The sequence below is a fragment of the Staurois parvus genome, unplaced genomic scaffold (assembly GCF_062004578.1).
Source record: "Staurois parvus isolate SC_StPar_1 unplaced genomic scaffold, SC_StPar_1.0 ptg000011l, whole genome shotgun sequence".
In the NCBI taxonomy this organism is placed as follows: domain Eukaryota; kingdom Metazoa; phylum Chordata; class Amphibia; order Anura; family Ranidae; genus Staurois; species Staurois parvus.
Genome location: NW_028317807.1, coordinates 26,569,740 through 26,590,772, shown reverse-complemented (window position 1 = coordinate 26,590,772; position 21,033 = coordinate 26,569,740). Strand labels below are relative to the sequence as shown.

The following is a 21,033-nucleotide window of genomic DNA, read 5'->3' as shown; positions in this document are numbered from 1 at the left end:
AGATATGGTCGGGCAATCCCAAAATATATGAACCAAAGTACCCGTGCAGTCACAGCCCCGAAAACATAGAGGGGACGTTTGTGGAAACAGTACATGTAGTCTTGACGGGGTATAATACCATCTGGTTAGAACTTTAAGGGCCGTCTCACGAACCGAAAGAGATCTAGAGCTCTTGCATATATTATCCACCATGGAATCCCAATCCTCATCCGAAAAAGTGACGCCACAATCCTCCTCCCATTTTCGTCTGTACAAAGGGGGAGCATGAAAAAGACAGATCAAAAATTGGTGATAAAGATTTGAGATAAGACCCCTACCCCTGGTAGAGTCACGGCTGACACGTTCAAAAAAGGAAATCGGAGAGGATGGGGCAAGGCCAAAGTGCGCTTTAAAAAAGTGCCTAATCTGTCTGTAACGAAGGTACTCGCGAAGAGGAACATCAAACAACACGCGCAGCATATCAAAGGTAATATAAGATCCTCCTCTTTGGAAATCAGACAATCTGATAAAAGATCGATCATACCACCAACGAAACATATGAGGGGAAGAAAAGGCTACAACAAAAGTAGGATCCCCAAAAAATGACACACCTGGGGGAATAGAAGAGACTAAACCCAATTTAGATTTGTGTTTGGACCAAAGCGTCAGTGAGTGAGTCACTATGGAGTTATAAAAAACAGTCGATCGGGGGGAGATGTTAGACCATAAAATTCCCGGTAAATAAAAAGGGCGTATCGACTGAGACTCAAACTTGATCCACGGGATTTGAGAGTTAATAGTAGCCCATTGTGACAATTGCGCAAAGCGAGCCGAGAGATAATATAGCCAAAAGTTAGGAAGACCGAGACCTCCCGACCGTTGCGAGCGATACAAAATGGATGAGGCAAAACGTGGATGCTTATTTCCCCAAATAAAATTATTAATAGTCCGCTGAAAATGATCCAAAAAGGTTTTTGAGACCAGAACTGGAAGTGCTCTAAAAAGATAAAGCAATTTGGGCAAAATATTCATTTTAACCGCCGTGACTCTACCCAGAAAGGAGATATGATAACCGTGCCAGATCTTCAGTAGAGTAGAGAGACGCGATACACATGGTGGATAATTAGCCGCAAATATATCCGAGTATCTGGGAGTGAGGTTAATCCCCAGATAGGATATCCTGTCCTTGACCCAGCGAAATGGGAAAGAACTACGGAGAGATGCACTTAGGGAGTCAGGAACATTAACAGGCATGACCACATATTTGGTAAAATTAACGGTGAGACCTGACACTTTGGCAAAATCGTTCAATACAGCACACAAGTTAGGTAAAGAAGTCAACGGGTTAGTAATAAAAAGCATAACATCATCAGCATACATGCTCAATTTAAAATGTGAAACTAATAATGAATAGCCAGAAATATCCGAATGTGATTTAATCGCCAATGCCAAAGGTTCCAACACCAGCGCAAATAAAAGGGGTGAAAGAGGACAGCCCTGGCGGGTACCTCTACCCAATGTAAAGAAGTCAGAGTTACAGCCAGGAAGCCTAATTCTCGTTTTAGGAGAGTCATACAGGGCATGTATGCCTGCCAAAAACCCCTCACTAAAGCCCATTTTCTGTAGCAAGGAGAACAAGTAGGGCCAAAGAACACTATCAAAGGCCTTGTTTATATCCAAACTCATCAACAGAACCTCTTTGGAATGTAAATTGGCGTCTTGAATAACATTTAGAGTGAGACGAATGTTATCTGTAATAAATCTGTCGGGAATAAAACCCGACTGGTCTGGAGAGACCAAAGAGGAGATAATAGGGGCCAACCGGTCCGCCAAAATACGGCTAAATATCTTTAGATCATTATTCATGACTGAGATTGGTCTATAGTTTTGTGGCAAACAGTGGTCCTTCTGTGGCTTGGGTATTAGAGACATGTTAGCCAATAACATCTCCTCAGGGAACTTACCCCCCTGCAAAACATCATTAAATAAAGTTATCAAGTATGGAGCCAATGTAGAGGCAAAATGTTTATAATAGCTAGCGGTAAATCCGTCAGGACCCGGCGCAGTAGAGCGCTTGAGCGCGCCTATCGCACATGTTATTTCCTCTAAAGTACAGGGGGCATTAAGAGTGACAATCTGAGAGGGTGTAAGGGCAGGGAGGGGTATAGAGTCCAGCCAAGAGTCCGACAGAGGGACAGAATCCGACTGCGGAGGAGCTAGTAGTTTTGAATAAAAATGTTCGAAAATACCCAAGACTTCCTGAGGTAGAGATGAGATAGCACCCGAATTTGTGCGTAATTTATACACATGTGGGGGGCGCAGAGAGTGGTTCAACTTCCTTGCGAACATGGTAGATGCCGAGTTACTATGTAATAGGAATGAGGCCTTCGACCAGCGAAGGGCCTTTTCAGTTTTTTGGGAAAGCAGGGCATTCAGTTCCAAGCGCTTTTGGGACAGTAGCTGTTTATTAAGCAGAGATGGATTAGCGACATGGCTTCTATAGTGTGCTTCTAATTCTCGGGTTAGAAGTAGTATTTGCTGCCAACGTTTTCTATTTCTGGATGAGGCCATGGAGATAAGTCGGCCTCGTAGGACCGCCTTGTGGGCTACCCAGAGTGTGGCTGGGGAAATATCAGGGGTTAAATTAGATTGAAAATATTCCTGAATAGATGTAACCACTTCCTGGCGAGAGTCGATATCGGTTAGCATAGAATCATTAAGTCTCCAAGAGAAAGGAGTAGGTGCCAATCCCACAAATGTGATAGATAAGGCCACAATACTGTGATCCGACCAGGGGCTCAAATGAATGCAAGCTACCTTAGAATTAGCTAGTAAAATTGGGGTACAATATATATAGTCTAATCTAGCATAAGAGTCATGTGGATGGGAATAAAATGTGTAATCCCTGGCTCCGGTGTTGTGCGCTCTCCAGGCATCCACCAACTGGAGGGTATCTAATTTCTTAGTAAGGGATTTTGGGAAAGCCTGGGAAGAATGCGAGGGGGAACTACGGTCCAAAAGAGGATTTGCCACCAGATTAAAATCCCCACCCACCAAGAGATGAGGGGACAAAAACCTATCCAGAGTATCAAAAAATTTTGAAAAAAAGGTAGCTTGAGCTGAATTCGGTGCATATACATTAGCAATAGTAAGTTCTCGACCTGAGAGGGTGCCTTTAAGAATGATAAACCTACTGTCCGGATCACGATACACATGTTGAACCTCAAAGGGGAATGAATTATGTAGAAAGATGGCTACGCCCCTACTCTTGGAGGAATGCAGGGTATAATACCCCTGCCTATAAGATCTATGAAAATATGTCGGGTGTTTTGCAGCTGCAAAATGTGTTTCCTGTAATAAGATAATCTTGGCTCCCAGTCGTTTATATTGAAGAAAGGCCGTTTTGCGCTTGTTTGGCGAATTGAAACCCTGGACATTATGCGAAATACATTGAATTACCATAGTAAACAGAGCTTATTACTATCATCATAAAAGTATACATTACAAAGATATCCCCTAAAATTAATTGGCTAGACATAGAGATCCGCAGGTCTATAGCAAACAGACGTACAGGTGGCAGAACCAACCCAGGGGACCCCCCGGCCCCAAGATGGGGGCCATGATGTCCATAGACCGACACAACACAATCCTCATGCACTAAAGTGTTGAAAAAAGAGAAGATAAAAAACAATAGAGAGGAGATTTGAAGAGCTCCTACAAATAAGGTAACTAAAGAACATGGATCAGGCTGAAAATTTGTCATACCTGATAAAACAAAAAGTTCAAATATTAAGGGGCCAAATGGGCCCAAACCCTGTCTCCCTAAAACATGGAAAACGGAACTGCCACCCCTCAATCGGGCAGCGACACTTCCGGCCATGTCAGGAGGCAGGGTGGGGTAACGTGTCAAAGAGTTGTGGAACCATAAACCAATGGGCGCAATTAAGAGGGACCAAAGACCCTTGTTATACCTTAACTCGTCCAGCTATCAATGCAAGGCACACATATATTACTCAGTATTATAAAATTAACATAGCAGTAACCATAGAAATACACATCCTGACAGCGTAAGATGTAAGAAACAAAATCCCTGTGTCTCAATTCTCGGTAAAGTCATAAAAGACAATAGGCAAGACCAAGGACTGTCAAACAATAGGTAATAGGCAAGTGAGAATGGACCTATCAACCCGGATCCTGTCTGACTCTCCTTCTATCTCTCCGTGGAGATGGGGTATGCCAAATGGGAGAGACACGAGGGGTGGAGGGTGGACGTTGAGGTGATGGGGCATCCGCTAGGCCCAGTTTGGCCAAGATTGCTCTACCTTCAGAAGGAGATGTAGCTATATATGTGCTCCCATTATGTGGAACAATCAACTTAAAGGGAAAGCCCCATTTGTAGCGAATACGAGCTGAGAACAGGACCGTTGTGACTTCTTTCATTTTTCTACGCTTCTCCAACGTGGCCGGGGAAACATCCGGAAAGATTTGTAAGACCGAGCCTTCAAAGGAGATCGTAGGGGTATTGCGAGCAGCTCTGAGTATTTCCTCTTTGGTCAAAAAGTCCCTCATGCACAGGACAATATCCCTAGGTGGCTTGTCAGTAGGAGGTTTAGGGCGCAGGGCTCTATGGATGCGGTCACAGGCAAAAGACCCAGGGTCACGATCCGGGAGGAGTGATTGAAATAATTTGGTCACGATTAAGGAGAGGTCAGACATAGACTCCGGGATTCCCCTGATTCGCAGATTATTCCTGCGATTGCGATTATCAAGGTCCTCCACCTGCGCCTGTAGTTGAAAAAAGGCCGTTTGTAAATGATCATGCTCTCTGGAAAGTTCACCATAGGCCAGGCTAAGTTCATCGTGTTTGGTTTCTAAGCGGTCTGTCCTGGAGCCCAATGTGGCTATTTCCTGAGAGAGAACATTAGTGCTTTTATGCAATTCTGATTGAAATTTGGCGGCTAGTTTGGCGTACATAGATTCCAAGCAGGACTCCAAGTCCCCTTTTGTAAGTTGCTGTGTATTTTCACTGACCAAGGCCGATAAGGGAGCGGTGGTATCCTGCGTGGGATCGGACAGGGATGCTCGCTCTGTAGTGACTGGAGACATGTTACAAAGCTCGTGTGCCTTAAGTAGGTATGTTGTGAGGGACTTCTGGGCTTGTCCCTTTTTTTTCTTTGTGGACGGCATACAGGGAGTCTCCTGGGGGTGATCAACTGAAAATAGGATAATGAATGGAGATTATAACCCCAGGGGACCTATAACGCCCAAAATAGGTTCAGGGTTGTAGTTACATGAATGCGGTTAGATTCATCTGCGAGAACATTATATTGTAAAGATAATTAGCAAGTCATGGAAGGGTAGAGAGGACATAGATCACAGTAACACGCAGATATAGCACACCGGAGCAGGATGATGGCACTAGATCCCAATCTAGGACACAAGAGGGACAAGTGGGAGGCAGAGGACCCCCAACACCAAGCACAGGGCCCTCCAGGGAGACACTCCACGGGGCAATATCAAGGCCCCAGTAGGCCTCTGAGCCCAGCAGGGGCTGTGGTTACAGGAGATGGCAGGCTCCGGGGTCAGCAACGTGAGGCCCACTCCCAGGTCACTGCGGGGGGAGCTAATAATAAGAGGGCATCTGCATCCCCCACTCACTGTGACCAGATGGAGGCTCCAGACCGGTGATGTAGGCCGCCGCCACCGCGGGAAGCAGCAAGGCTCAGTGGCGTCTCTCCCCCAGTCCCAGCAATGCAGAGGGCGCCGCGGATGTTCCCAGGCAATCTCCCACAGCCCGGATGGCAGCAGGTGTGGATGGGAGAGCTGATGGGTGGTGCCGGAGCCCCGGCCCGCGCGGCCGCACCAGGCCGCGGATGTCAGCCGCCACGAGGGGCGGAAATATCACCCGGGCCCCGACTCCCCGGGATCAGGGATACTACCCGGGTCCTCCGCCGGCACTCTGTGATCCGCTGCCGCACGGATGGCAGCGGACTTAAAAGTTCGGCACCGGATGGCAGCAGGTGCGGATGGGAGAGCTGATGGGCGGCGCCGGAGCCCCGGCCCGCGCGACCGCACCAGGCCGCGGACGTCAGCCGCCACGAGGGGCGGAAATATCACCTGGGCTCCGACTCCCCGGGATCAGGGATGCCACCCGGGTCCTCCGCCGGCACTCCGTGACCCGCCGCCGCACGGATGGCAGCGGATCTAAAAGCTCGGCACCGGAGCTCCGGATTATGCGGCCGCTCCGGTCGCCATCTTGGACACGCCCCCAAGCTGATTTATTTCTATGCAGAAGTGATCCTGATTTTCGCACTCTCCAGCTTTAGTAAATAAACCCCTGTGTGTTGCAGTGACCTGTCAGACCAGGCTATCACTGACACCTTTGGTGCCCACTTATTGAACCAGAGTATTCTACACAACAGTGCAGCCTGCAGATAGCAATGTGAATTTGTTTAATTCTGTAATTGTAAGATACAGTTACAGTATTAAAAATAAACCAAAAAAATTGCTATTTTACATTTTTGTGAATTTGTCAGTTTATATAAAATCAAAAGCATAGAATCTATTTAAATGGTGTACAAAGGAAACCCCTTATTTGTCCATAAAAAAATGTTTTAAATAGGCAAATTAGTCATATATTTATGGTGATTTTTTTTATTGGCCAACTAACTGCCAATGATGGGACTTCATTAAACCATACAGTTAAGGAAGTTTTTCCTTAGGCATCATGTAGACTGCTATTCCTAAACATGAGTTTAGGAGCTTTTGGCGTTTTTTTTACCAAAGCCCCTGAACTCAACTCAATAAAAGCCTATGTGTCCATGTACCCATAGCCATTTACCAGAGTTTAGGAACAGCAAAGTTTAGGGGCAGTTAAATGTTCTGATCTGAATGCAGAAGAATTGTGTTCAGGAGAGGAACGTTTTTCCAAAAATTCTAAAACGCGTGTAAATGCTTTTAAAAGCTAGCTGTGTTTGGGAGTGTTTGGCAGTTTATTCATGTCAATGGAAAATACTCTGGCCAATCAAATGAATGAACATTCAAGTGCTAAACACGTCTAAATGCGTGTAAACATGTCTAAATGTGGTACCGCATTTACATGCGTTTTTGTTGCGTTTAACGTTTTTCTGTTGCCAGGAGAAATAAACGTCTAGGGGAGTTCATGTGTACATGAAGCCTTAATCTCACTGCCCTATATTGCAAATTGCCAAAAAAAGTTAAACATTAGAATTTTGAAGGCTCTTTTAGTGCAGAATGGTAAAAATCACTTCTGTTGCAGGAGCAAACATTGCATAGCATAGCTGAAGTAAGATAGTAGAGGTCACGTATCCACTGGAAAGAAATAGAATGTGTAATGCCAATTTGTGTGCCAGTGTCTCTAGTCAAGGGTTTTCTGAAATCCAGAGAATCATCTTTTCAGTTTGTAAAAATGCCTTTTGATATACATCAAGAGCACTGCTATTCCCTTCTTCCTGGTTGATGCATGATGAAATGTATAATAAAATCTTTGACAACATTATCTCAAAAATGCATTTTTCAATAATGCCACGTTTAGTTAAACTTTTCCAATTTCTACATGAAGCACTGCTGGGGTATTCTTCCCATAGTCATTATAAAACAGATATTTTCAATAATCTGGCAGCCTTGGCATTGTGAAGTGCCATGTCAAACCCCTAATCTCTAACACTTCAATACGATTAGGCAGATTGTCATCCCATAGATACATTTTTCAAACTAAACTCTGTGCACTCACCAATAATTAAAGTAAACTGTATGTAAACCCAATCACTAGAATCTCATTATTTTAAAATGCAGGATTAAATATAAAAAAATGCAAATGTTGTGGCTATACCAATGCTTTCTCTGCCTCTGTACAGTGCTCTTGGCACTGTCCTCTTCCTAACACTGCTCTTTTGGATTGAATGTTGCCCATCATCACGAAATCCACTTCCTATGAGCCCAGGGCATCATTGACATACCCCTTGGGGGTGCATCATCATGTGTGCACTCGCAGTACTGCTGTATATCACATGTCAATACATATCATGGCATATAGACTGCTGACTGCAGAAGGAAAGAAGAGGAGGTAAGGGACCTCATTCATCATGTGACTGGACCAAAGACACCAGAAAAAAAGTTATGTAGACTAAAATATATTTGAAAAGGGACAGAGGATGGTGATGGTGATGGTGGTTGTGGGGGAAGGGGATTGGGGTCAAAATGTAGGTGGTCTTTAAAGTAAATCCAAAGACAGAGATCTTTCATTTTAGATACAACTCTGTTTTATCACGTGTGTACCATTTTTGATAGATGAAACCTAATTAGGTCTACTGGCTACTTCTCATCTTCTGCTTATGTCATCCCTACTATTTGTAATGCTCTTTGTATCTCTGTATGTTTTCCACAATTATTTATATCCATCTGTACCTGTGTGCATCTGCTGTATATTACAGTTACTTTAAAAATAGTATTTAGTAAGTCTATCTAATTTTTCATTCAGGGACATCCACCAGAACTCATAGTGCCCCATAGCAAGCTTTTAATGGGGACCCCTTGGCAGAGAGACAAAAAAACACCATTGGACAGCACCCTAATTATCACAGTCATGTGGCACAGGCCCTGAGATACAATATATATTATGTTTTACCATTATAAACTGTGATCTTAATGCCCCCTTAAACTGGTGGCCAGTAGAACATGGACAGTGTGAGGGAGAATGATCCTCCATATTGGCAGTCAATAGAATGAGTAAGGCTCCCTTACATTGGTGGTCAGTAGAAGGAAAAATGCCCCCATATGTTGGTGGTCAGCAGGAGGAAGAATTCTCCCTTGCATTGGTTGTTAGAAAAAGGATGTTCCCTTATGTGTGTGGTCATTAAGGAGAAGAATGCCCTCTTAATTGGTCAATAGAATGGTCAATAGAATTAATAATTCCCTCTTTAATTGGTGGTCAGTGGAAGGAAGAATTCTCCCTTTTGTTGATGGTCAGTAGAAGGATGAATGGCCTTTTACATGGCTCTCTAGGTGGAAAAAACAGTGGCTGCTTTCCTTGGATTCTAGCAGTCACTGTGAGTTTTAAGTGAACTGGCCAAAGAAGCCGTGGAACTACTGCATACCAACTGCCATGGACAGGACAAACTGCTTACAATCCTTATTCCCCACCAGGCCTCCTCAACACTGGACTGCTATGGTGGTAGTCAATGTCATTGACTACTAGTGTAGCTGCCATATTTCCTTCTTTCTGGGAATTTGCAACTATAAAATATAACTGATAATAAAAACCTAAAACTGTACCTAGGTTTTTAAAATAATGAAACTAAATATATTTTAATCTGCAGCAGTATTATGTGCTATCAGCCTGTTCTCACAGCTGTGTTTTAGTTTATAGTGCTTAGCTGCATAAACCAAATCAAGAAAAACCTGTGCTCGCGGTCTGATTTTGACCATATTTTACATTGTATGCTTTTAAACATTTGTGCAAGCATTTACATGTGTGAAAGTGCTCAATATCTTCCCCAGGAAAGCCATAAACAATCCTCGCCAATGTGGCATATCTGATGTCAGATCATAGGCACTATTCAGTTGTTCATAGTCACCCTAAAGAAGTGCTCATATGATCTGGCAATGTCAGAGGCTTGTGTGTCCAGGTTTCATGAAACAAAATAAACTACAGTGGTACAAGGCAAATATCTGGCTGGTTACTGCAAAATATAATACAATATATTGCCAAAAGTATTGGGACATGCACATGAACTTTAATGGCATCCCAGTCTTAGTCTGTAGGGTTCAATATTGAGTTGGCCCACCCTTTGCAGCTATAACAGCTTCAACTCTTCTGGGAAGGCTGTTCACAAGGTTTAGGAGTGTGTCTATGGGAATGTTTGACCATTCTTCCAGAAGCACATTTGTGACTTCAGGCACTGATCATGGATGAAAAGCCCTGGCTCGCAGTCTCCACTCTAATTTATACCATCAGGTTCTGTCGGGTTGAGATCTGGATTCTGTGCAGGCCAGTCAAGTTCCTCCACCCCAAACTCGCTCATCCATGTCTTTATGGACCTTGCTTTGTGCACTGGTGCGCAGCCATGCTGGAACAGGAAGGGGCCATCTCCAAACTGTTCCAACAAAGTTGGAAGCATGAAATTGTCCAAAATGTCTTGGTATGCTGACGCCTTAAGAGTTCCCTTCACTGGAACTAAGAGGCTAAGCCCAACCCCGGAAAAACAACCCCACAGCATAACCCCCCTCTACCAAACGTTACACTTGGCACAATGCAGTTAGGCAAGTACTATACTCCTGGCAACCGCCAAACCCAGAAACGTCCATCAGATTGCCAGACAGAGAAGCGCGATTCGTCACTCCAGAGTCCAGTGGCAGCTTGCTTTACACCACTGCATCCAACGTTTTGCATTGCACTTGGTGATGTAAGGCTTGGATGCAGCTGTTCGGCCATTGAAACCCATTCCATGAAGCTCTCTATGCACTGTTGTTGTGCTAATCTGAAGGCCACATGAAGTTTGGAGGTCTTTAACTATTGACTCTGCAGACAATTATCGACTTCTTCACACTGTGCACTTCAGCATGTGCTGATCCTGCTCTGTCATTTTACGTGGCCTACCACCTTTTGGCTGAGTTGCTGTTGTTCCCAGTTGCTTCCACTTTGGTATAATACCACTAACAATTGACTGTGGAATATTTAGTAGCAAGGAAATTTCATGGATGGACTTATTGCACAAGTGGCAAGCTATCACGGTACCATGCTTGAATTCACTGAGCCCCTGAGACGACCCATTCTTTCAAAAATGTTTGTAGAAGCAGTCTGCATGTCTAAGTGGTTGATTTTGTACACCTGTGGCCATGGAGGTGATTGGAACACCTGCATCAAATGATTTGGAGGGGTGTTTTAATACCTTTGGCAATAAAGTATATGTCATTCATAATTGTAAATAATAATTCCTTTTTAGATTTTTTATTTTGGGATTCAGATATTTTTATTTTTAGATTGTTTGTCCCTACTGTCACTGTCTGAAAAAAAGCACATTTTTTTAAATGAATATAAAACGAAAATTCAGCATAAAGAGCCAATCAGTTTATATGCTGACAAACCACATGATGATAGGAGGTGAAAGCAGAGTGACATGGAGATGTTATCACTGTGCCTCTTCTTGTTTCTCTGTTCACTCACAAGTTAGAGTGGATCCATGACAGCCTGGGCTCAGAGGAAGTGAGCTGAATGATGCTAGTCCTCAGATTGAGGACATTTATTGTTGAAAAGAAGTACTGTGGGAGGCAGCTCCAGATCAAAGTTGAACAATGATGCAAAATATAGTCTTTTTACTTTAACTTTAATTTTTACCTCATTTTTTGCTGGAGTTCTGCTTTAATGTCATCCCAAACTTTGACTTTAAGGAGATCCTGTCATCTGGCCCATTTAAGGCTATGTTAGAGGGCTATGAAAAGCCCACCCCCTGGTCTCTTTATACTCCCATGCCCAGTTCTCCGTTGCCAATTCTTCCTCAGTGTCTTACAAAAATACTAAAAAATACCTGGTGCTTTCTGGCATAGGGGAGCATGAAAATATCTGGTTATTCTGGGCATAGGGGAGCAGGTGACTTTTACCATGATGAGAAGATTGGACCTAGCCACCATTTGCTACATTTGAGCACTGTCACATGATGGAGAAGGTGAAGACACTGCTTCCTCTGAGATCTGACACCAGGTATTTTGGTGACAGCTGCGATGGAGAAAGGAATGGCGGCAAAGAGCTGCAGAGGTAAGTACTAAATCAGGAGTGGTTTTTACTCTGTCCCTTTCATTTTGCTTTGAATGGGCCAGATGATAACGTTTCCTTAAGCTAACTCTAAAATGAACTCTTAAAGTGGTAGTAAACTTTCAGAATAAAAAAATTTCCTTCTGCAACGTAATGGCATAAGGCATACTAGCACATTATGAAAGACTTTCTTTAAAATTAAGCCCTCCAGCGGTGCGCTGTCAGGGCTTCCATCTTCACCCGGTGTGCCTTCTGGGTTTGTGGGTTTTGGTTATTTGAATGGCTAAGCTGCAATGGCGTCACTCCCGCACAGGAGCTACAGCACAGAGCTCTGAAGGGATGACATGCTGTTTCCTTGAAGCTCAGTGTGCATGGTCATGCGGTGCAAGTGGTGTCTACTACCACTTTAAAGAATATGTAAACCCAGCATTTCATATTCTTGATATGTTCTCACTGTACCATGTGCTTGTAAAAACAATATCCTATTGTCTTTGTATTGCTTACTTTGTGTGAAATCCCTTGCTGACAGTCCTTCTGCTTTTCTATTAACAAGTGCCCACACTAGGCATAAGAGCACAATGAGGTCAGTTCTATGGCTGTGCTAGGTGCTAATCCAGTGATCAGGCTTGTGCTGACATGCCCCCCCCCACACACACACACAGCCATTCACTGGGGAGGCCAGTGTTCTGCTGTTTCTCCTCCCCTAGTTCCTTATGCAGCTGAGAACAGAGGGTATGTGATCCCTTTTTAAAAAAGGAAAAAATAGTATTTATAATTTTTTTTTTCATATGTATACACAAATGTTGTGCCTTTCATTTCTATTTGAAACCGACTGGGGTTTATACTTTAACCTAAAAGGCTATCACCAAGTTCCTTAAATGTATCACACACGTTACCCTGATCCTATCCTTAGCCTAACTCCTAACCCTAAGCCCAGCATTAATCAGTATTTACCTTTTTCTTAGATTAGTATTGGGTGACCCTACTTCAGAAACACTTTTCAACCCAAAACGAAAAGCAAAACTGAGATACCAAAAGCAATGATTCTGTCCATGTTTTAGTATGCATGCTGAACTAGTTATTTGAGTTTCAGAACATAATTATTTGTCCTAGGATTATACAAAAATACATGCTCTGCAATGGATAGCTTTGTCTGCAAAACACAGTCTAGTCTAAAGAGATAGATTAGTCTTACAAAAAAGTAGGTGAGTTATTACCTTTTTTGACCAACAGTGTATCCAAAGACAATACACAGACACAAAATAAACTTAGTTGTTACAGAAGTTTTATTGTTTCTACAGCTTTCCTTTAAGAATTATTCAGTCATATACAAATGTTAACTAAGGCCAAAAGAAAGTATTTTTACTAAATTCTGTAACACAGTATTCACAGGTGGTGAATGAGCCCTTTATAAGATAGCCTGATATTTTTTTTTTATTAATTGGCTGAACTGTTCTACTTGACACAAAAACGACGAGACCCATGTTTCTGCTTTTCAGTCCAATTTTATACGCAGTAAGTGAACAGAACAAATTAAATTGTATCTTTGGTACAAGGTTCAAATAGTGCTTTGTCTGTCTTAGAGGTGATAATATTGAGCGTACTAATGGCCAGAGGTAAAAGTCTATATTTTCAGACAATTTAAATACATCTCTAATATAATTAGTCTTTTAGTCTTTCTGGGGGATCAATCAGCATATTATGGATTTTTCCTGGAAGAGGACCATTTTAGAAGAACATGGAATATCCAGTAACCTAATGAACTCGTTTTAAGGCTTCAGAGCGTCTAACGAGGATTTGTGTTAACCCAGCACTGTGGACACCTTAAAGTAGAAATAAAGCGTGGTGGGGATGACTAGCATTTGCCATAATGTACAAGATTGCAGTGTATACTTTCACATTATAACACACCTTGGACCTTTGGGTGTGCTCACCTCTAGCGCTATAAGGTCCGAACATCCCACATCCATTTGTTCCCTACTAGTGCCGTGTCCTTTTTACTCTTTTTCCAGTACACTGTCTTCTTGCTTCACTAATTTGACAGGCATTGATGATGTAACTCCCATGCATGTGTCCCTCAAACCGTCAAGTGTGGTAATGCCATAGCACTTGTAGTCCATTGATACTTCTTCTGGCTCCTTAACTGAAGGTCCATATCTTGAGTTGGAGAAAGAGTCTGCAGGAGGCAGAGCACTGTTCCCACAATCCACTAATCATGGTTGCAATGCTTTGCAGGCTTTCATTTAAAAAAATGTGTTTTTGTTTTTTGCAATATGGGTGCAATTGTTAGTTTTTTGCTAAAAGTGGAAATAGCCTTTAGGTTGATCTCCTCACTCTTATCTTGTTATTGCTCATATTTGACCACCAGTGTTTCTGTTGCATCATAAACTTATCCCAATACTGCAAATCTGCCTTCCTAGCAGCAGTAATAAATATAAGTATTATACAGTGTCTATGTACTCAGGTGAACCAAATTAGCAAAGTCTATGGCATGCTGTTTCGCAGTGTGGTCGACATGGAAGGCAAGCTAAGTGCGTCTCCTTTGTGGAATGCTTTTGCTAAAACATAATCGCTCTTGAGAATAAGCCTTTTGAGAACACATGTAAGAATGCCTATGAATAACTGTGAGTGATGGATTGAGAAAGTTGGGTTTTGTTGTGGTATGGGATCACACATTTCCATAGTATAGCTGTGTTACCGGCCTTTATGATTAACGTTTATTTCAGCAAAACTTCATGTGGTTGTTTTGCTCCCACCTTTTCCTGTGAAGTTGTTGTGACTGTTTTATCAGTAATGTGTGGAAACAGTACTTAAAAGGGAAATTATAACTATACAATGTAATCCTGCCTTCTAATTCTCAATTTTGTAGAAGAAACCTACTACACAAGTGTGTTGCTAATGTTGCTGTTATTTACAACAGATTCATATCCCTTTTAATTTTCTGTATAAAGCAGAGAAAAATATCAAATGAGCAATTTTTGAACTCTAGTTTAATTTATCAAGGTATCTGAAATGAAAACTGTCTGTTAACACCCATTCAAGTTCTAACTTCCCCTGGAAAATGAGAGTTGTAGAATGAAAGTTTAAACAGTTTTTTTTCTTTTCTGCATTTGATGATTTGATAAATAAGGGCAGATGCTGTACAGAAAGTATTAAGAGGGATATAGTGTAATCTGTTATGACTAGAAATGTCTCTGACATCCTCTATCCCACAACTCGCATGATCTATTTTAAAGAATGGTCCATTGTGGGTTTTATTCCATTGAATACCGATCAGGTCCATTGTGGTGTGTTCAACACATGCGTGTTGGCATGCATCGCATTAAAACCTAACACACTACTTAAAGTGGTAGCAACTGTTGCGTAAAAAAAAAAAAAATCTCTTTCCAAGTTAATGTAATATTAAAATGTACAAAACCAAAGGTGTTATCCTGTGCTAAGTGCCTAAATAAAATTAATAAACAAATTAATTGAATAAACAGCTGAACTGTGTCCTCCCATTAAACCATACATAAACTAATAAATAAATCCAAATGCGTTGCGTTGTTACATACATAAATAATAAAATTCAATAAAGTGCATAAAGTGCAAAACACAAAATAAAAAAAAATATTATTACATCAAAATACATAAATCCAACAGTAATTCGTTATAATAATCCATATGACTTAATCGTGAGCAAAGGTCACCCACTGAATTTATAAACAATCGTGCTAAATCTGTGTTTCAAATAAACGGGAAATAATATTTTGCTTCCAATCCACACTGTTGTGAGTGTCACCCTGTGCAAAAAAGCCTCTTACCAGAAACCAAGATCTCACAGACAAGGTCTAACAGTGCTGTGGGAGAATTCCAATCAGAGATGGATGGGTCAACACTCAGATTCCAATGGCCCTTGTTGTAAAATAATATGACCCCACTCACATACCGCCATAAAGTTTCCATTGCGGCTCAGGGGCAAAACGATCAGCATACCCACATTTGAAAAGGAAGGGGATCGCTCATGGTACAATATTTAAAACCAATGTATTTTAAAAAAAGGACTTATACGAACAAACAAATAAAATTATAAGACACATCAATTTCAAAGTGTCCTGCGCCCTGGCAGTAGACAAGTAGTTAGATTGCTCTGTATGTGAATAGTTCCTGTTCCAGAAGAAACATGCAGTCAGTGAAGTAGGAACCTTTCTTCTGCATACCCAATTACCCAATCTGTTCTGGAAGAGGTATCTTGTGATAGGATGGTCAGAGAAGTAACAATTAGGAATGAAGAGGTGAGTCATTCCTCTTAACTTTTTATACAACTTTGTATTTTTCACTGCTTCCAGAAAAACTTAGATAATGTTTGCTGTTTGAATGTGTAAAATTGTTAAAAGTAACCACTTCAGGATCAGCGTTTTTCAGTTTTTAGTGCTTGCTCAGTCATGCAACATTGTATCTAAATAAAAAAAAATATATATATATATAAAGAGAGAGAGAGAGAGAGAGAGAGAGACAGATCGACCTTTCCTTTGATTGTTGATAATAACCACTGGGTATATTATTTTTTTATAATATAACGTTAAGAAATCCAAAAATTTTGAAAAGCAAACCCTTGTCCCTTATGTTTTGGTATAAAGAAAATGCCTGGATAGTATTAACACTTCCAAAATGACCCCTTTTTTGAAAGTAGACACCCCAAGGTCATCTCACGTTTGCCACATTTTTTAGAAATGAAGAAACTGCCCAGAAGATTTATGGAATTAATTAATTCAATAAATCCTCCTTTCCCATTTCTCTGTTGTCAGCAATGTACATCAGTGATCACTTTGATTGGTCATCACAGTAATCACATGGCACAGAGCCTCTCCATTAGCCAATGCTCTCTGCTACAGGTGCGTCCACCCACCCTAGTAAGTCCAGTCTTTCAGACTTTCAGTGAGAAGCTTTTGGAAGAACAATGTGTTTACTGTGTCTACAATCCCAAACAGCAGACTTCCACAGCTTTAAAATATTTGTGATGATTTATCAAATATACATAAATACTTTTGCATATCCTTTGCTAAAAAAGGGATTGTTGATTTTCACTAGAGAGATGCTTGATTATGTTAATAATTTTATTGATAAATTCCCTTCTGTGTGTGCAACAAATTAATTTTGAAAGTCTTTCTTTGAGGGTTTAAGTTTTTAAGAAAACTAATTTTCACAAGTATCTCTCTAAATCTCTAAACATATTGGTATCTGTACAAAACTTGATTAAGAAAGTGGAGTCATGACCTACAGTCCAGTCTTTAAGAAGCTTGATGTTTAATATTTCTCTGATTAGGAGGATTTAATTAATCTGCTCGTTAGCTCTGAGTAATAATAAACTAAAAATGATGGAGAGGAAAGAAAGAAATCTCACATTAATATAAGGTTGGTTTTCTGCCTGCAGAACAAAGGACTGTAAAGAGGGCCTGGGTTTATTCTGCATAATAGTCTATTGTCTCCATCTTATTCAGAAATGCTGTTTTGTGTTTTTTCCCAATAAGATATTCTTAGCCTTGGCTAACTTTGAGAAGAATGACTATGGGGAGGAGCTGTCAGTCATTTATAAATGGAATCCGAAGAAAAGGAAGTTCTTTCCGTATCAGAGTATACAAACTTACAGTGCCCGTGACTGGGAAGCCTTCCACATAGATGGAGAGACTTTTCTGGCTGTTGCCAACCACAGAGAAGGTACTGTACTCACCATTTTCACAAAATGAATACCAGCTAGTCTCATTGCAAACTAAAAGCAAACATATCCAAAGCCAATTTCTATTTTTTATATATATATATATATATATATATATATGTCTTTTTTTTGCTGAGTGTGATCTGTTTTGGCGATTCCCCTCTTTCTCTCATGTCCTGTAGGGTCTTCCACAGAAGAAGTTACATATTTAGTTACATAGTTGATCACATTGAAAAAAAGTCCATTGATTTGAACCAATAGAAAAATTGAATAAATAAATAGAACACATCCCTATACAGAACACTATACACACAGCTGATAAGGTGAAAAAGGCCTTACAAAGCTCCAACAGGGAAAAATACTTCTTAATTCCCTAGGCCGGGTGTCGGCAACCCGCGGCTCCAGAGCCGCATGCGGCTCATTTTCAACTTGGCTGCGGCTGCGGAGCACACTGCCCACCAGGTGACAGGCAGTAGGGCAGCAATGGGCAAACTACGGCCCGGCGGACCTTTTAATCCGGCCCGCGGAGCTAGGCTCCCGCTAGGCTCCTCTCACAGTCCGCCCTGAAGACCGGTGTAGCATGAAAATCTGTCTCCTATGAGGATCTGTCCCCCTCGACGTATCTGCGCATGTGCCGGAGATCGCCGATCGGCTGCTAATGCCTGAAACTGGCACATGCGCAGATACGTCGAGGGGGACAGATCCTCATAGGAGACAGATTTTCATGCTACACCGGAACAGCGCGGGAACACGGCGAGAGGAACGCGTGGAGCAAAGGTAAGTGAATTGACACAGGCGGGACTTGGGGACTTAATATGGGGGATGAATTAATATGGGGGATGAATTACTATAGGGGGGATGAATTACTATATGGGGATGAATTACTATGGGGGATGAATTACTATATGGGGGATGAATTACTATGGGGGATTAATTACTATATGGGGGATTAATTACTTTGGGGGATGAATTACTATGGGGGATGAATTACTATATGGGGGATGAATTACTATATAGGGGATGAATTACTATGGGGGATGAATTACTATATGGGGGATGAATTACTATGGGGGATTAATTACTATATGGGGGATTAATTACTTTGGGGGATGAATTACTATGGGGGATGAATTACTATATGGGGGATGAATTACTATATGGGGGATGAATTACTATGGGGGATGAATTACTATATGGGGGATGAATTACTATGGGGGATGAATTACTATATGGGGGATGTATTTTCAGTTTTAAAAATGTGGCTCTCAAAATAAATTTCAATCGTGGTTTTGGCGAGATTTGGCTCAGATGAAAAAAAAAGGTTGCCCACCACTGACCTAAGGCTATGATTGTGATTATGACGATACACTGTGGCCCTGATTAACCCTTTGCTTACTGGGCCCTTAAACCCCCTTCATGACCAGAGCGCTTTTTGCAATATATGCAGTGTCGGATTTGTTTTAAATGTTGCAATGGTTTTGCGGCTCCCAGTCTTTTTTTCCCTCTCGGAAACGGGTCCAAGTGGCTCTTTATGTCTTAAAGGTTGCAGACCCCTGCCCTAGGCCAATCAGATATTCCCTAGATCAACAATTCCTGGTATTAATATGTAAATGGAAAGTTATATTTTGTGCATTTAGCAACCAGCTTTTTCTAACACAATTAAATGACCTGGCTAGAGCTAGTTTCTGAGGTAGTCTGTGTCACATTTTTACAGCTTTGAAGAACTTTCTCCAGTCTCAGAGGTTAAACCTCTTTTCTTTTAGATACAACAAATTGCCCTTTGCACTTTTCAATGACTTTAATGTTAATAGCGTTGCACCAAGTTCACCATTTATGTTTTTATACTTGATGATCACATGCCCCCTTAAAGGCCTCTTCTCAAGGGAGAGCTCCCTGATAAGGCTTTACTGTTTTCTGCTCTATCCAAAACTAAAAGAAATCATTTGGCTTGTTCAATTTTTGATTGATGCTGGAGAATTAACTTGTACCTAAAAATCAGTGTGGCATTTCCATTCCCTAATTCCTCTTGGCTGCTCAATATCTAAAAGTGAAAGTAAGATCCCCAAATATGTAACGAAAAAATGTGGGTACATTTAATGCTTCAGTAGTGAGTCCAGCTACTGGCTCTGGTTTAGAGACCTGTGCATCAAATTAATGAAAAAAACAAGTGTAGTGGACTGCTGCACTATAGCAATAAGGGGATTAAAGACCAAAGCCCTTAGCAAGTAGGATTCACTCTCTGTATTCATCAAAAAATGTAATTAGCAATTTTTAGTGAGGTTTACAGAATATTTCATGGGCCTTTAAACATTGTAAACAACAGACCAGTTAACTGTCCATCAGACTGTTGGAGGGTCAGACAGTGGCCAGTGGGTGTTAAAAATGTCTGTGTTGGTAATCAGTGGTAGTAAAAAATGTCACAGCATAGATAGTCAGTGGAGGTAAAAAATGCTGGTGGTAAATTAAATTGGGGTAAAAAATGGACTGGTGGTCAGTGGGAGGTGGAATAGTTCCTTGCTATTGGTGTCAGTGGAAGTAATAGTGCACAACTCGTATAAATAAGAGGAATAGTATCAAATCCTTTGTATCAGCTGTAGGAATAATGTTATATCTTTGCTGTAAAATGGAATAGGAAAGCCAGCTTTGGAGTTCAGTATTCACTTACCTTGGCATATGCTCCATATCCTGCACTGTTCCTCTACCGGTTGGAACTATGCAGTCACCTTTAAGCAGGAGATCACTCTGTAAGAGGGTGCCTGCTAAGGTATATTGAAGGATGCTGTAACACTTTGTGTTTTATCATCCCTTCCAATCTGCACACTACAGCTCTGTATTCAATGAGAAGCCAAGTAGTCATAATGGGTATATTTTGATCAAATATCAAACACATTGGAATATTCTGGCCCATTTAATAAATGTTTTTATTTGACAAGCCCCAGAGATTAATGCGCAGTACCAGAATGTGTTAGGTAAAATGAAAATCACTTGATTTAGACCTGTCCATGTGGTCACACAGAAGGGTCACCATCAACCAGAGCCCCTTTGAAAATAGGAAATACCATTCCACTGTTAAAGGCACCAGTCGTCTTTGAAAAATTTGTCTTTGTCTATTGCTGCTGTGTAAAGATTTAGAATTGTATTTTATCAACCATACAAAATCACTGTTGCATTATAGTTTTTGAGTATATATTTCATTTAAAATTGATTAATTTTTGACTACAGGTAATAACCACAACATCAACAGTGTTATTTACAAATGGAACTCAAGCAATGGGTTATTTGAGATCAACCAAACCATTCCTACCTCAGGTGCCTACGACTGGGAATTCTTTAGTATTGGACCATATTCTTTTCTGGTTGCAGCAAACACGTTTAATGGAACATCAACCAATGTCCAGTCCCACATCTATATTTGGCTGGGAAGTGCATTCCGGTCCTTTCAGTCTATAATGGTAAGTGATGCACTTGATTAAAACACCTATTTTCACAATCTATCTGCTTTTCATTTTCAGTCATTTATTATGCTTCTTAAATTATTGTTGTAATTATACCTGATAAAGTGCTATCTTCCACACTGCCACACCTCTTA

At 41.3% G+C, this 21,033-nt stretch overlaps 1 protein-coding gene across 1 annotated transcript in view; it reads left to right on the top strand.

Moving 5' to 3' along the window:
• Window positions 1-21,033, top strand: part of TSPEAR (thrombospondin type laminin G domain and EAR repeats) — a 208,033-nt gene that overhangs the window by 127,486 nt on the left and 59,514 nt on the right. Inside the window, exons 8-9 of the mRNA XM_089671851.1 lie at window positions 17,260-17,446; window positions 20,667-20,896. Coding sequence (XP_089527977.1) covers window positions 17,260-17,446; window positions 20,667-20,896 — 417 coding nt within the window. The remainder of the gene's footprint in view (window positions 1-17,259; window positions 17,447-20,666; window positions 20,897-21,033) is intronic.